Source organism: Onychostruthus taczanowskii, unplaced genomic scaffold (genome assembly GCF_017590055.1).
Source record: "Onychostruthus taczanowskii isolate IOZ18803 unplaced genomic scaffold, ASM1759005v1 scaffold50, whole genome shotgun sequence".
In the NCBI taxonomy this organism is placed as follows: domain Eukaryota; kingdom Metazoa; phylum Chordata; class Aves; order Passeriformes; family Passeridae; genus Onychostruthus; species Onychostruthus taczanowskii.
Window position 1 is genome coordinate 3,725,073 of NW_024502569.1, and position 13,381 is coordinate 3,738,453.

Below are 13,381 nucleotides of genomic sequence, written 5' to 3' on the forward strand. Positions count from 1 at the left end.
CTGAATATCTTTAGCAACTTGCTTGGTGAAACTCTGTACTGGATATATGAGTAGGAAATAATTTCCAAAGACAAAAGCTGCAGGTTAAAAAACAACTGAAACTACCAGAGTGGTATTTTCTCTTGGAAACAATTTGTGAAACAAGATGGTAAAATGTTCCACAAATATCCCACTTGTGACTTTTCAATTCCTCTTCAAATTTCCCCATGGACACATGGTCCATGTGGTGAGTTCAAGTCTGCCAGGGACACGCTCATTCTCACCAACCCCATCATCCTGCTTCCCTCAAGAGTTTTGGACCCAGCCTGCAGTCTCAGTTTCAGTCTGTTCCTGAAGGTCTGGGTATCAGCTCTCCTGTGCCCTTTGGCAGGGCAGCACAGGGCCTTCAGGAAGGAGACACACAGGTGCCATGCCTGGACTGATGTGCACAGAGTCCCGGCTGGGGAATAGTGCTGCTGGCACCCCACACCCTGCCCAGGCTCACACAGACCTCTGGTGCTTCTGCACAGAGCACTGTCTTTAACTCCCTCAGTCCCCCTCCCCTCAATTACCACCACCAGGAAGACTCAGATGCAGACAAAGAGTAAAGGTGGCCCAGGAAGCTTCAAGGCCCAGGGATCAGAAACAACAGGAACTGCGAGGCACAACACCTACCTGCCTTTCCTAACACAAGGAAAGAAGGAAGTGGTCTTTTGACTTAATCTGTGATATTTTATAAAATAAAACCTCACACAGCTTTGAATTTATAAAATACCAGCACAACCTGGAGTTGTGTTTGAGTGAGGACAGCGAGCTTCCCCTGTACAGATTAATCCACTTCCACAATTTCTACTCAGCATGGAGTAGTTTTATTTCTTACATACATAATTCAGAGGTATACTGGAAGGGCAAAACCTATATTCCATGCTCAGACATCCACCATACAGTTAATAAAACCCATTCTAGTATGGTTTAGACTTTATGCGAAGTAAAAGTAAAATCTGACCTGTTTCCAATAGCTACAAAATTACTCTGGGGAAGATAAAGATGTGATTCCTTTTAAATGTAGCTATTTTCTGTCCAAGGAAAAAGTCCTACGCATCAGTCCTTCCTATCATACATCTCCAGAGAAAGCAACAACCCACCCACACACTCCTCTGCTGTGGATTGCTCAGCACTTTGTTCCACGGCAATCTGTAGGAGAAACTCAACCCTCCTGTTAAATGCTTGAGGCTCAAATGATTAATTCTGTAGAACAGATCTCTAAGGCACATCAGAAATTGGAGCTCATTCCTAATGGCCTATCAGCATTCAGGCTATTACAGGTGCAAGCAGAACAGCAGCTTTGAGGGAGGATGCAGTTCTGCTATAATCAGATTTCTTACAGGCATTTTCTTATTTAATAGAGCTTTTTTTTTATCTCCTACAAAGTTTTTCACCAAGAGCTTTCCAAGCATTGTATAAAGGCAGGTAATGATTTACATCATTAACACTCCCATTTTACAAACAGGAAATTGAAGCTTCCAAAGAAAATCATGAGTGGCTTAATACAGAAAATCCCAGTCCCCCCAAAAAAGAAAAGGAATCAAAGCCTCCTGCCAAAAGTCCCCTTTCCAACTGCCTTTATTTAGTTGATATTCAGCTTTTTTTTACCTTTTTTTTTCTTTAAAAATAACCCAACCAGTCAAATGAGAGAACAGCAAGGAAATTGCAAGCTTTGACATACTTACTTCTACACTGCTGGCATTAGTACAAAAATAAAGATTTTTATTAACTAGTTTACAAAAATAAGTTCTATTGAGTCCCGGAGGATGTCATTGGGAGGTTTACTTGACTTTGGAAGACAAAGCCTGTTTGAAACGTCTCTTTAGATCTTGCATGTTGGGAGATTTGGGCCGAGGGATGATGGATGACCGCCTCCTGTCCGTGCTGCCGGCATGCTGTAGTTTGCTGACCTCCTTGCAAAGATACTGGAAGACATCACAGACACCTTGGGAGTCCTCACTGGTGGAGATTTCCAAGAACAGGCTGCCCAGTTCATCTGCCAGCTGTAGTCCCTCTTTTGCCTGTACTTGCCTGGCGTGGAGGAGGTCTGCTTTGTTCCCCACGATAATGATGGGAGTCCTGGCATCGGGGTGCACCTTGCGGATGTGCTGGTAGAGAGGCTGGACTGACTGGTAGCTGCTGTAGTCGGTGATGGAGTAGACCAGCAGGAAGCCCTCTGCCCACTTCACGCACCGGGACAGGGAGTCCAGCACCTGCACGCAGTCTTCCTGCACCTGCGGTACAACACAGAGCACAGATGCGGCACTGGGTCATGAAAGCATCACAGCACCATCAAGGGGTCCAAAGGGAAGCCTGAGCTCTGTCTCAGGAGAAGAAGTCTGGGCATGCATGAAATTTGGGCTCAAGAGCTGACCCTTTAGGTAGCAGACGACAACCGATTAATCCAAAATATCTCCGTACCTGAATGCATCCCGGCGTGTCTTGGATCTCTAGGGCAACGTGGTCCCCGTCGAGATGGACCAGCCGGGAGTAGAGGTTTCCTGGGGAGCAGAGAGCCGTGAGTCCCGGCCGCGGGGCCCCGCCGCGCCCGCCCCGCCGCGCCTCACCTCACCTGTGTTGGGCTCGTAGTCACCGATGAAGCGCTTGGTCAGGAACCGCACGATCATGGCTGAAACACAGAGCGCCGCGTTAGGCGGGACGGACGGACGGACGGGCAGGGGAAGAGGACGGGCAGGGGAAGAGGACGGGCAGCCCCGCACTCACCGCTCTTGCCGACGCCGCGGGCACCCAGCACGGCCAGGCGGACCTGGGCGCCGGGCGGCCCCGGGGGGCACTCGGCGATGGGCGCCAGCAGGAAGGGCTGGGACATGCCCGGCAGGCGCATGGGAGAGGCGGCTCGGCAGCCGGAGGGCTCGCACGGCTCGGCTCCGCTCCGCTCCGCTCGGCTCGGCCCGGCCGGCAGCGCCCGGAGCGCACGGCCCCGGCGCCTTTTAAAGGCCCCGGCGGCGGCACCGCCCGTGGGGCCGCCCCGCTGCCGCTGCACCGCCCCGCGGCACCGCCCCGCGGCCCTCCCGCCCGACTTGCCCACCCGGGCTGTAGCCCTTCCCCTTTCTTCCACCCTCCCCGCTCCCGGGACGTGGGGTGGCCCCGCGGGCACAGGCACCAGGGGTCTGGCGGGCTGCCTGGGCAGGCCGTGCAACCTGCGTCCCACGGTAGGGGCAAGCGCCCTGCTGAGCATCCCCCTGCCCGAGGAAGACGGACAAATGCGCCACCCTCCCTGCAGTGAGGGACTCCGGTCTTGAAAGAAAGGAAATTATTATTTTATCTCAGACTATTTTGTTTCCACACTCAAACATATCCTTCTACAGCCAGTGTTGAAAACTCAGCTTGTGGATCAAACAACAGCCAGCCCTGAAACCTAAGCGGTCTTGATTGGGCCCTCTGGGCTCTTGAAGTAGAAAAGCTTTGGAGAAGAATGGTGCTCCACCACGGGCTGCCCTTAAATGAGCCTCAGACATGCAAGCAGCTGTGCAGATGCTTCAGTCTCCACAAACCAATGCCCTAGCTCCTGCTTCTGCTCTGTGCTGCCTTGCAACAGTGTAAGTGCTTAAAAGAGAAATAATCCGTTCAGAGGCTGCTTTCATTTTTATCAGGGAGATAGCACATGCCAGCAGGATACAACATGGAAAAGGATGGTACTCAAATGGACTAATCTCATGGCACAGAGAGATGAGTGCTGCTGGGCCCCAGCTCAGGTTGATGCTTAGACAGCCCAGCTGACGCTGGATGCTCACACACAGGCTGCTGAGTTAGGACAATGCTAATTAACATCAGTTAAAGTAGTACATGCAGAAAAGCATGGTGGAAGAAACACTGTTGATTGTGCTACTCTAGTGCCCAAGAACCCCTATGGATTTCTTTTAACTTCCAAAAGCTATTGCCCCTAAAATTTCTACTTTACTCCCCATCATGTCAGCAAGCTCTTTTCTTTTGGGAAAGAAAATTTCTCCTGTATCACTAAAAGCTTTTGGTTTCCAGAGGTTCCGCTATTGTCACCTGCTCCTATTGTCAGGGGATCGCTTGTCTTTGGCCTCACTCACAGCAGCTATTTTTATACACTTCTTTACAAAAGAGCTATCAGAGTAATTCAGTGTGCCTCTGAAAGAATGCCACTGAAACAAGTCCGTTCCAGGCAGATGATTCCCAGGTGCTGAGCTGTGAGTCCTTCTCAGACCTTGAGGAGCTCTCTTTCTGGTTAGCTGTATGACTCCAGCTGCCTTGCCTGCTGCTGGGAGCACCCCCAAAGGGCAAATGGGGGTGGTCAAGCAGAGATAACGTTGCCCAAGCCCAGGCAGGAACCCTGTGAAGGAATTACTGTCCAGAGTGTGATGGACTATGTCTCCATCAACACCTACCCAGGTGTAACAGGAGCAGCTCAGTAAATTGAAGCAGTTGGGGACCAGATTAGCTGTCCCCATGCTGCAGACGAAGCACCCCTGGGATGTGTGGAGCTCCAGGCAATTCCAAGGGGCCTTTCTCTGCTCTGCAGGCCCCACTTGGAAGTGCCAGGCTATACTTTTTTACCCACCCTCTGTGAATGGCCCATGCCACTATCCCTAAGGCCCATCACTACGCCCTTTCCCTCAGCAGCACTGCTCAGTGCCAGTTATCCCATACTGCTGCCTGACACCTCTCCCTGTTCCAAGCTGTGGCAACGTTCAACAGCAGTACTTTTGGCTTGTTCCTGTGATGGTGGCATGAAGGACATCCTGAGAACATCTGGAGCTTCCTTTTTTTTATTTTTCTGGGTTCCTAAGCTGTATGGGTGCTGGTGGGTGCAATGTTCCCACCCCATGCAGCCTCTGAACTGACAATGGGTCCTTCCTCCCCCTTCCCAGTCCTGCCTTTTCACTGACCTTCCCTGCCTAACACTGCCTACACAGTGCTCAGGAAACCTCAAATCCTGGTGTTGCCAATAGGCTATAAAAGGTGAAGCTGAAGCTCAGAAGACATCTTCCTTGCTGCTTCTAGGAGACAACAGGAGATTTTGCCAGGGCTTTTGGCAAGGAACCAGCAGTAAAAGTTCGTGGCTGTAAAGGGCCTCAGAACAGGACTGCAGAGAACTGGTTACAGCTTACGGGTTTGGTGTGTAAAACCCTTCCAGGGCAAGCGGAAACTGGTGACCCCAAACCCTGTAAGGAACATGCTTCATGTTTCAGCTCAGGACTGGAGATGTCCCGACAGGCAGTTCTTCAGCTTTTCCCAATTCACAGATCTCCCTCTTTCGTCAGGATTGTGCAAAAACAGGGCAGCCGAACACACAGGAAGCAAACTTCAGCAGCCGAGATCAGGTACTCAGATCTGTTAAGTGTCTGGGCTGTTTCTACAAACTTCAGATGAGCACGAAAATCCCCACTGCACTGAGTGCAACAAACAGACAGGTTACACCTTAGTTTATTTGTCCTGTTTCCAAATACTAAAAACCAACAACAAAAAAAAGGTTATTTTCTCCCTGTACAAACCCAGCTTCATTTTCAGTCATTTCTGGGAATCCTGGCCAAGGAAAGCCTTCCCAACCTCTCCTCCCAGCCCACACAGGGCTTTCAAATATGCATTTACAACCAACTACCGTTGGCATAGTGACCTTAAAAACACTTTTTCTAAATGAATTGGAAAGTGTTGCAACGCAGTGTCTCTGGGAGCACAGATGTCAAACAAGACCACTGTAATGTTGTCCAGTCTTACTATTCCAAATTGCTGTAAGTTCAAAAGTTTAGAACTATGCCCCACTTACGATGTTAATCATTTCATCATGTTGCTACAGCTAATCCGCCGTGATTTTGACAAATGAGTACTAACCAAATACAGACCCAAAATAGCTTAGACATGCATGCATGAGAAGCAAATTTAAAATGCCATCACCAGTTTGTATCCAATAGCCTCCCACTTAATTCCTACAAAGCCTAGTGGAAAATGATGCTTATCTTGTAAGGCAAATACCAATTTTAAATGGCTGTGGAAAGTGACAAGCCAAAGAGGTTGATAAAGCACACAAATCCTGCTGCTCCAAGAAAAGCCCCTTGACCATAAAAGCCAAGTGCATATAGTGCAACAGTGAGGGCTTCAGGATACAGTGGAGCACTCAATGTCCAACACCTCCAGTGTCAGAATACACCTCTATGTCTATGGATCAGCCTGCTAAGGGGCAAGTTCCTCCAAGTCACTTCCAAAGTCCTTCCACCTATACAGCCTGCTGCATCTTCTCAGATGGGAGCTTGGAGAACTTCAAACACAATCTGCCCACTGGAACTTGCAAACTCCAGCCCATCCAATCTAAAGCCCATCACCATTAAATATACCAGCCCAAGCCAGACTCTGAATTCAAGGTCCAAAACCTACATTCCATGAGAATGGGAACACCCACGATTGAGTTAGGTAAAAGCAAACCTCATCATCTCTGTGTTCCTTACTCCCACACTTACACTCTGCCCTGCAATTCACTGTTCAGTAACTCTCAACAGTGAACACCTACAAACAGCTTGAGGTCACTTGCTTCTCCAGTACTTCTCTCTCTCCACGCAGACATTGGTTTTACATCACTTACTGAACACAGCTGAGCAATGCCTGACACGACACTTCAAGGTAAACTATTATTTACCTGTAAATACAAAACAGTTAAGCCTGAGACTGTGCTTCCAAGGCTAACCAAGCAGGTTTCCTACAGCAGTCTCTAGCAAGCTTCACCCGATTTCAAGCAAAGCTCGCTAAACTAGCACTGGTTAGTAAACAGTCAGCTGAAGATCTTCTTCCATTTAAGAACAGCACAGGTAGGACTGGGCTTTTGTGAGACATCAGTAAATCTGGGATGAGAGGGATTCACTGCAGCATTCAACAGGCATGCAATAAACATATGAAATACAAGTGTTTAGTAGCTATGCCAGCCAATTAAAGTGTTAAAAATCAAAATAAAGTCTGGCAGTTTTGGAATGAAACCCTTATTTCTAAACTACTACGATTTTCCAAGAATGCTTATTGGCACGGGGATGCTGTAAACACTATTTTGCAGGTTACACTGGTGGAAAACCAAAATTTGCTTCCAGACATTTCCCTAGACATTGTTTTCAAAAATGGTTTCAACAATTCATCAGTATTCATGAGGCCCCTTAGCCAAAACCTTGCATCAACCTTGAAACATCTCATCTCTTTTCCTACAAAAAAAAAAAAAAAAAAAAATCAAGCCTTCAAGTGGCACTGGGCAATTCTTGATACGAGTTCTTAGTCTGCTGGTGAAATATTCCATGTCCCCTCATAACAGCTCATGATCATACTAAGCACTAGCAAATTTCACTGCTCCCTGCATTTATCATCTATATAAATGACAGGACTCGTCAGCAAAAGCTGCAGATGATTTAAATGACTAAGCATCATGGTAAATGCAAGCTAAATAAATAAACTTCAATAAAAGAAGGCCTCTAAAGCATCTGTTCAAACAAAAAAGCCCCAAACCCAACTAAATGAATCAGCCACAATCACATACACTTGTCCAAAACCATATCTTTAGTTTATTTTTTAAACATACATTATGCCATGAATTCATAAGGAATTGGCTCCAGCAGCTCTGGATCCTTGCCATTAGTTCTCACAAAGTGTGCTTCTCTTGGTGGAGCAGGCTATAAACAGAAAAATAAAAAATGAAAACTCATGACATTACAGCTCAAAAACATCTTTTCAGAAAATAACATTTTGTCAACCATTTAGCGCCTTATTATGTAAACATTACAGCAATTTTACCATTCCTAGTCTCATAAATTTGATTCAAGGAGTAGCAGTAAGAAAATGATCTGCCAGAAAGTGTGCCTGACTCTTGCTTCTGAATTAAAAAACCTATGCTTTACTCTCTGCAGCTCACCAACCTAAAGAACATGGAGTGATGTATCCTGCAGCTCCAGAAGCAACAGCCATTACCTCTTCTCTGATGTTTGGTTATTAATTCTTTCCTACAAGGGTTACAATAGAACCTGTTGCAACTAAAAATTCAACTAAACCGAAGAATCTACTGACCCTAAAACCATCCAGAGCTGCTGCTGCAGGCAAGCAACAACACAGGAAGCACCCAAGCCTTTGGTTCAGGGCTACAACTACAATTTTCACCTGGCACAGAGCAGCTCTGCTCAGGCACCAAACATCCCAGACAGCCCAAATGCACACACTGCATGAGGCCACTACCCCAAGAATTAAGTCGTCTCCTGCTCAAGGACTGTGACCTCAACAGAAACATTACCTGACGTTTCAGTTGAACCCAAATGCCTTTTTCTTTCGCCTCCTTTTTCTTCCTTTCGTTTTCCTTCACACGCTGCAGAAAGCTGTCTCTGCTCTTGGAATGTTTAATATGCTCTATACGCACATTAATTCTCTTGGCCAGAATCTTGCCCCTAAGGAAGGCAGTCACTTTTTAATCTTCACTTGAAAAAGGTCACATTAAATCAAGACTTACAGAACTAACTCCATAAGCTCAATTACAGGTCATTTTTCTTTAAAGGGCAATACCTCAAAACACAGCTGCAGAGGCACATCAGATATAACTTACATATAACTACAAGATTATTACTGTTATTATATAACAGTGTGATATACAACAATGTGATGACAATTTCAAATTAAAATTGTGGAGAATACGTCATTTTAGCCTCTTAGCATACAAACAAGTAGTTTTATTACCAATGCACAGCAGTCAAGCTCCTGGAACCAAAAAAACCCCAACTTGTCTTTTTTTGACTAAAGAGTATAAAATTCACCTGGATACACCTACATACTAGTATTTTAAAAGGGCATCAATACCAGCACACTGGCTGAAAAGCCCTGCCAGGTAATGTGACTTTAGGCGCTGGTAAGAGAAACACAAAATGTTTCCTCTGACAGGATCCAAGTCAAATGAGCACCATTTGCTTGGGTTATAAAAAGGAAATACACTTTACCCACCTTGAATGACCAATCAAGACAAGAACTGTCTAACTGGTAAAGTGAAAGGAGGGTGCAATTACAGTTCAACTTTCTCAAATATCAAGTTTCAATACACACAATTTCATTACTTACTTAACCTGCTTGTTAACAATAATGCCCACGGCGTGCTGAGTAACATTATACACCCTTCCAGTCTTGCCATGGTAACACTTGTGGGGCATGCCTTTCTGAACAGTACCCATACCCTGTTAAGAAGCAAAAAGAAAAGGAAAAAAAAAAGGGGGGGGGAAGTAGCATCAATAATTTTTCTCTCGGAAGTAATTTAAAGTATACATTTCAAATTATTTGAGATTTATTATAAAATATTCCCATTTTGTCTTAAAGTTGGAATTTATAACCAAGCATCTTGCATCTGAAGACTACCAAATTTTGCTATGTCAGCTCTGGTAGCTTTCAGTGTCGGTGAAATGACAGATCACTTTGCTCACAGGAACAGCAAGCAATCACAAGAGACATTCATCATCAAGCCCCAGTGCGTGAGGAAGTGCCAATTCTGAACAATACGTTCTCCAAGTCAAACAACAAATTAGCAAATTAAACACCACCTTCCGTGTGACTGCTACAGGAACATGGCATTCCAAATGAAACCAAAGGATTCAACCAAGTAGGAATCCTTGATTAAAGGCTTTCACATTCACTTCAACTCAGTTGTGAAAGTACAGCTGACTTTAGAAGACAAGTTGTAAAATATACCAAGTGGCAGGAATTGCTGCTTTACTTTTCCCCCCTTCATTAATATATATGATGCATCCTCACATTTATTTCTTGATTTCTAGTTTTAGTACAGCTTTGCCATCACCTAGCTATGAACTAACTGCCCCACCACAAATCACGGCTCATAACAGAGTGTCTACTAAGCGGCAGCTGGGGGCTCTTAGGAAAGTTGTGCCAGCAGCCAACTCAAACACTGGCTATGGCGTATTTCACCCAGTTTTTCAGCTGAACACACCCAAATTACACGAATCTACAAAACCCTAGCTTTGCCATCACCTAGCTATGAACTGCCCCACCACAAATCACGGCTCATAACAGAGTGTCTACTAAGCGGCAGCTGGGGGCTCTTAGGAAAGTTGTGCCAGCAGCCAACTCAAACACTGGCTATGGCGTATTTCACCCAGTTTTTCAGCTGAACACACCCAAATTACACGAATCTACAAAACCCCACATACACCAGCATATGACACTGAAGTGCTACTACTGATCCAGCAGCACTGTCATTCCATTGCTCCCTAAGTGAGCAGCGGGCACTCGTGTTGACACACGGGACCCAAGCACAAGAGAGTGCACCCCAGGGAGCTGGAGACCACACAGGACCACGCTGCCCCAGCTTTTAGTCACACAGCACTGCAGAAAAGTACCTTGATGTCAACGATGTCACCCTTCTTGTAGATCCGCATATAGGTAGCCAGAGGGACCACTCCTGTTAAAAGATACAAATTTGGATACTTAGGAAGCCCAGAATTTCACACACACATAAAAAAGGATGGGGGACAGAGATCATGCATTTGATAAAATTTTCCTAAATACCTCAAAAATCAAAACACGCTTTTTTAAAGCAGTAATTACACGTCGCATCCTTCAAATTTTTTAAATACCCAGCTAAAGAAAAATTAGATTTGTGTTCCTAATGCCGAAATTGAAGAGACATTAAACTATTTAGTTTATCAATATAAATGCAACTGCTTATTGACCAGAGGAAAAAACCTCTATGTTTTAAGCAACTGCTGAAATACTTTCCTCACCTTAAAATTAATTTCAAGCACTGACAGAATTAGCACTGTGGCTACTATCAAGCAACCAGAAAACCAATGCATCTGCAGTAAGGGCTCAGAGCTCTGTGTGCAGTTCTACAGCTTTTAGCCCAAGTTATCAGAAATCCTTTGGCACAGGCCCTTGTCTCACAGTCCATCCCCAGGGACTGCAGCTGTCCATCAGGTCAGTAAGTGGATGCAGTGCTGGCACTGTAAGGGACACTACTCACCATGCTTGCGGAAGGGCCTGGAGAACATGTAACGCGTCCCCCTCCTCTTTCCCTTTGTGTTCGTCATTTTGGCTGATTACTGCAAAAAATGAAGGCAAATTATTCAGAACGACTAGTTCACTCACCACAAAGTTGATGGAATTTTCAGGTATTTCAGATTAATGGAGTCTTTAAGCCTTTCAGAATGACACTGCTTCAATCCAAGCAATGGGATTCACTTAGGCATCCAGAGAAATCGGAGCTTATAGGACCACAGCTTAACTCAGGTTAGAGTGGATGCCAGCAAGGTACTCAGTTTAACTCCTGCTTACAGCAAGGTCTACTGAGATCAAACCAAGCTACTCAAGAACTTTCTCCACTCAAGGATCAAAGGATCTTCAAGGATCCAAGAATATTCAATATTAGAAGGGACCCACAAGGATCAACTCTTGGCACTGTGGAGAACACCTGAAGAGTCACAGCATGCACCTGAGAGCATTGGTCAGAAGATTATTGAACTCTCTAGGGCTGATGCTGTGACCAGCCCATTCCAGTGCCCAACCACCCTTGGGGTGAAGAACCCTGACACCCAAATTAAAACCTCCCCTGACACATCTTCATGCCATTTCCTCGGGTCCTGTCTCTGGTCACCACAAAGATCAGTGCCTGCCCCTCCACTTCCACTCATGCAGAAGCTGCAGCGATGAGGTATTCCCAGAGACCTCAGCTGCTCCTTGTATTACTTTCCCTCAAGACCTTACTGCACAGCCTTCCTGGGGAGCATATTTACAGGGCTGGCTGTTGCCACTAACATTATTCCCCTTACATCCAGTATCAGCGTCCCCTTCTGACTTCAGCTGGTTGTTTCATGCTCCTTCCACACGCCCCTGCCAGCCACCAGGATACATCCTTAAACTGTGAGATGTACGTCGACAACACCTCTGCCCCATTCCCTAAGCCTCTCCTTACAAGGCATCCATAAGGCACGATCTCCACCACAACATTTATATGCCACTATTACGTCTGACTCAAGGCTCACACGCTCCGCAGGCCTACGCGGCCATGCCGGCGGTGTCGGCCCTGAGGAGCCACCCCTGTGCCGCCTCCCCTGCCCCGACATCCCGCGGGGTGACCGGGCCCGCCGCCACGTGCTGCAGCGCTGCTGCTCCGCACCTGCACCGGCCGCGGGCCTCGGCGGCCCCTTCCTCCCTCAGCACCCCCGGCACCCCCGTAACCCGCCCGGCACGGCCACCCGCAACCCGCGGCCTCCTCGCTCCCCCACTCCCCGCCCCAGGAAGGCCGTGGTGCTCCCATCACAGCCGGCGGCTCCCCGCCCGCCCCTGCCAGCAGCAGGACCCCTCCGGCCGCGTTCCCGGCCGCGTTCCCACCCCAATTTCTCTATCCCCCGTCTCCCCAGCGCGTCCCCCGGAGCGGCGGAGGGGCGCGGGCGCTCACCGTGCGTGCGCACAAAATGGCGCCCCGGCTCCAAAGGAAGGGGGCGGCGCCGCGCCCGCCCTTAACAGCGGGGCCTTGGCGGGGCTGCCCGCGCCGCGCCTGACGGGAAGGGAATGGTCTGGAGGGCAGCGACCCCCGGGATGCTGATCCCGCAAAACAGCAGCGGCACAAGGCTGGCCCCGCGGCTAAAGCGGGAACAAACGCCGGGAGTTTCAGGGCTGTGCGTGTGTTTTCATGGCAACGGGCAGAAAGAGATGCACAGGAAGTTCCAGCCGAACGTGAGGAAGAGCTTGTTTCCTGTGCAGCGACCGCGCACTGGAACAGATTGCCCAGAGTGCTTGTGGAGCCTCCCTCACTGGAGCAGTTCAAGAAGGGTCTGGACGCAATCCTGCGCCATGTGCTGCGGCACGGCCCTGCTTGAGCCGGGGGTTTGGAGCAGGTGACCCACGGCGCTCCCTTCCCGCCTGACGCACCCTGTGGCTCTCTGAGATGGGGGCGGGAGAGGTTTGGCAGCGGGAATGTCGGGGAGCGGGGAAGACGAGCGAGGTGTCTGTCAGGGATCCCGAGGAGCGAGTCCTGCGGTGAGCAGCTGGCCTGCCATCCATAAGGAGTCAAGTTTGGAAATGTAAGACATCAGCAGCCAGCAGGGTGTTTCACGACATGAAAGTAGTAGGGCAACGTTTAAACTGGCGGCAGTGAGAGCCTGCCGGCGCTGCGCTGTGTCCGTCACGGCTGCCCGAGCGGAGATCCCCGATTCCCGGGCAGGGAAGCGGGATGGGAGAAGCATCCCAATAACCAGAGGCGAAGAGGCTGCGCAGGTCTGCGTTTTCTTAGTATTGTAACGAGGCTTTTCGTATTATGACGCCATAATCTCTAATTTGTGTGGCAGAGACTCCACCAGATAAATAAAGCCCGGATTCTCCACCAAGAGCCCTTACAGTGCCACAGGCTGCATCGGCT

At 48.1% G+C, this 13,381-nt stretch overlaps 2 protein-coding genes and 1 non-coding gene across 4 annotated transcripts; all 3 read right to left on the bottom strand.

The window, feature by feature from the left end:
• Nucleotides 1-1,135: 1,135 nt before the first annotated feature.
• On the bottom strand, nucleotides 1,136-3,975 carry RASL11A (RAS like family 11 member A). The gene is made up of 4 exons (XM_041416008.1): nucleotides 2,749-3,975; nucleotides 2,597-2,653; nucleotides 2,446-2,525; nucleotides 1,136-2,258 (listed from the first exon to the last, which is right to left on the bottom strand). The coding sequence occupies exons 1-4, from the start codon at nucleotides 3,221-3,223 to the stop codon at nucleotides 1,806-1,808; spliced, it is 1,065 nt and encodes a 354-aa protein (XP_041271942.1). The 5' UTR covers nucleotides 3,224-3,975; the 3' UTR covers nucleotides 1,136-1,805.
• A 3,552-nt stretch (nucleotides 3,976-7,527) lies between these two features.
• On the bottom strand, nucleotides 7,528-12,524 carry RPL21 (ribosomal protein L21). Of its 2 annotated transcripts, none has more exons than XM_041416009.1 (6): nucleotides 12,422-12,524; nucleotides 10,988-11,066; nucleotides 10,365-10,426; nucleotides 9,079-9,191; nucleotides 8,267-8,417; nucleotides 7,528-7,655 (listed from the first exon to the last, which is right to left on the bottom strand). In XM_041416009.1, exons 2-6 carry the CDS (start codon nucleotides 11,052-11,054, stop codon nucleotides 7,566-7,568), a joined length of 483 nt encoding a protein of 160 aa, XP_041271943.1. In that variant the 5' UTR covers nucleotides 11,055-11,066; nucleotides 12,422-12,524; the 3' UTR covers nucleotides 7,528-7,565. The 2 variants fall into 2 exon arrangements, with proteins under 2 accessions (XP_041271943.1, XP_041271944.1); XM_041416010.1 differs by lacking the exon at nucleotides 12,422-12,524 and adding an exon at nucleotides 11,793-11,811.
• LOC121342044 lies at nucleotides 8,887-9,019 on the bottom strand. The gene has a single exon (XR_005953498.1). It is a non-coding gene; the product is annotated as a small nucleolar RNA SNORA27 (small nucleolar RNA).
• Nucleotides 12,525-13,381: the final 857 nt, after the last annotated feature.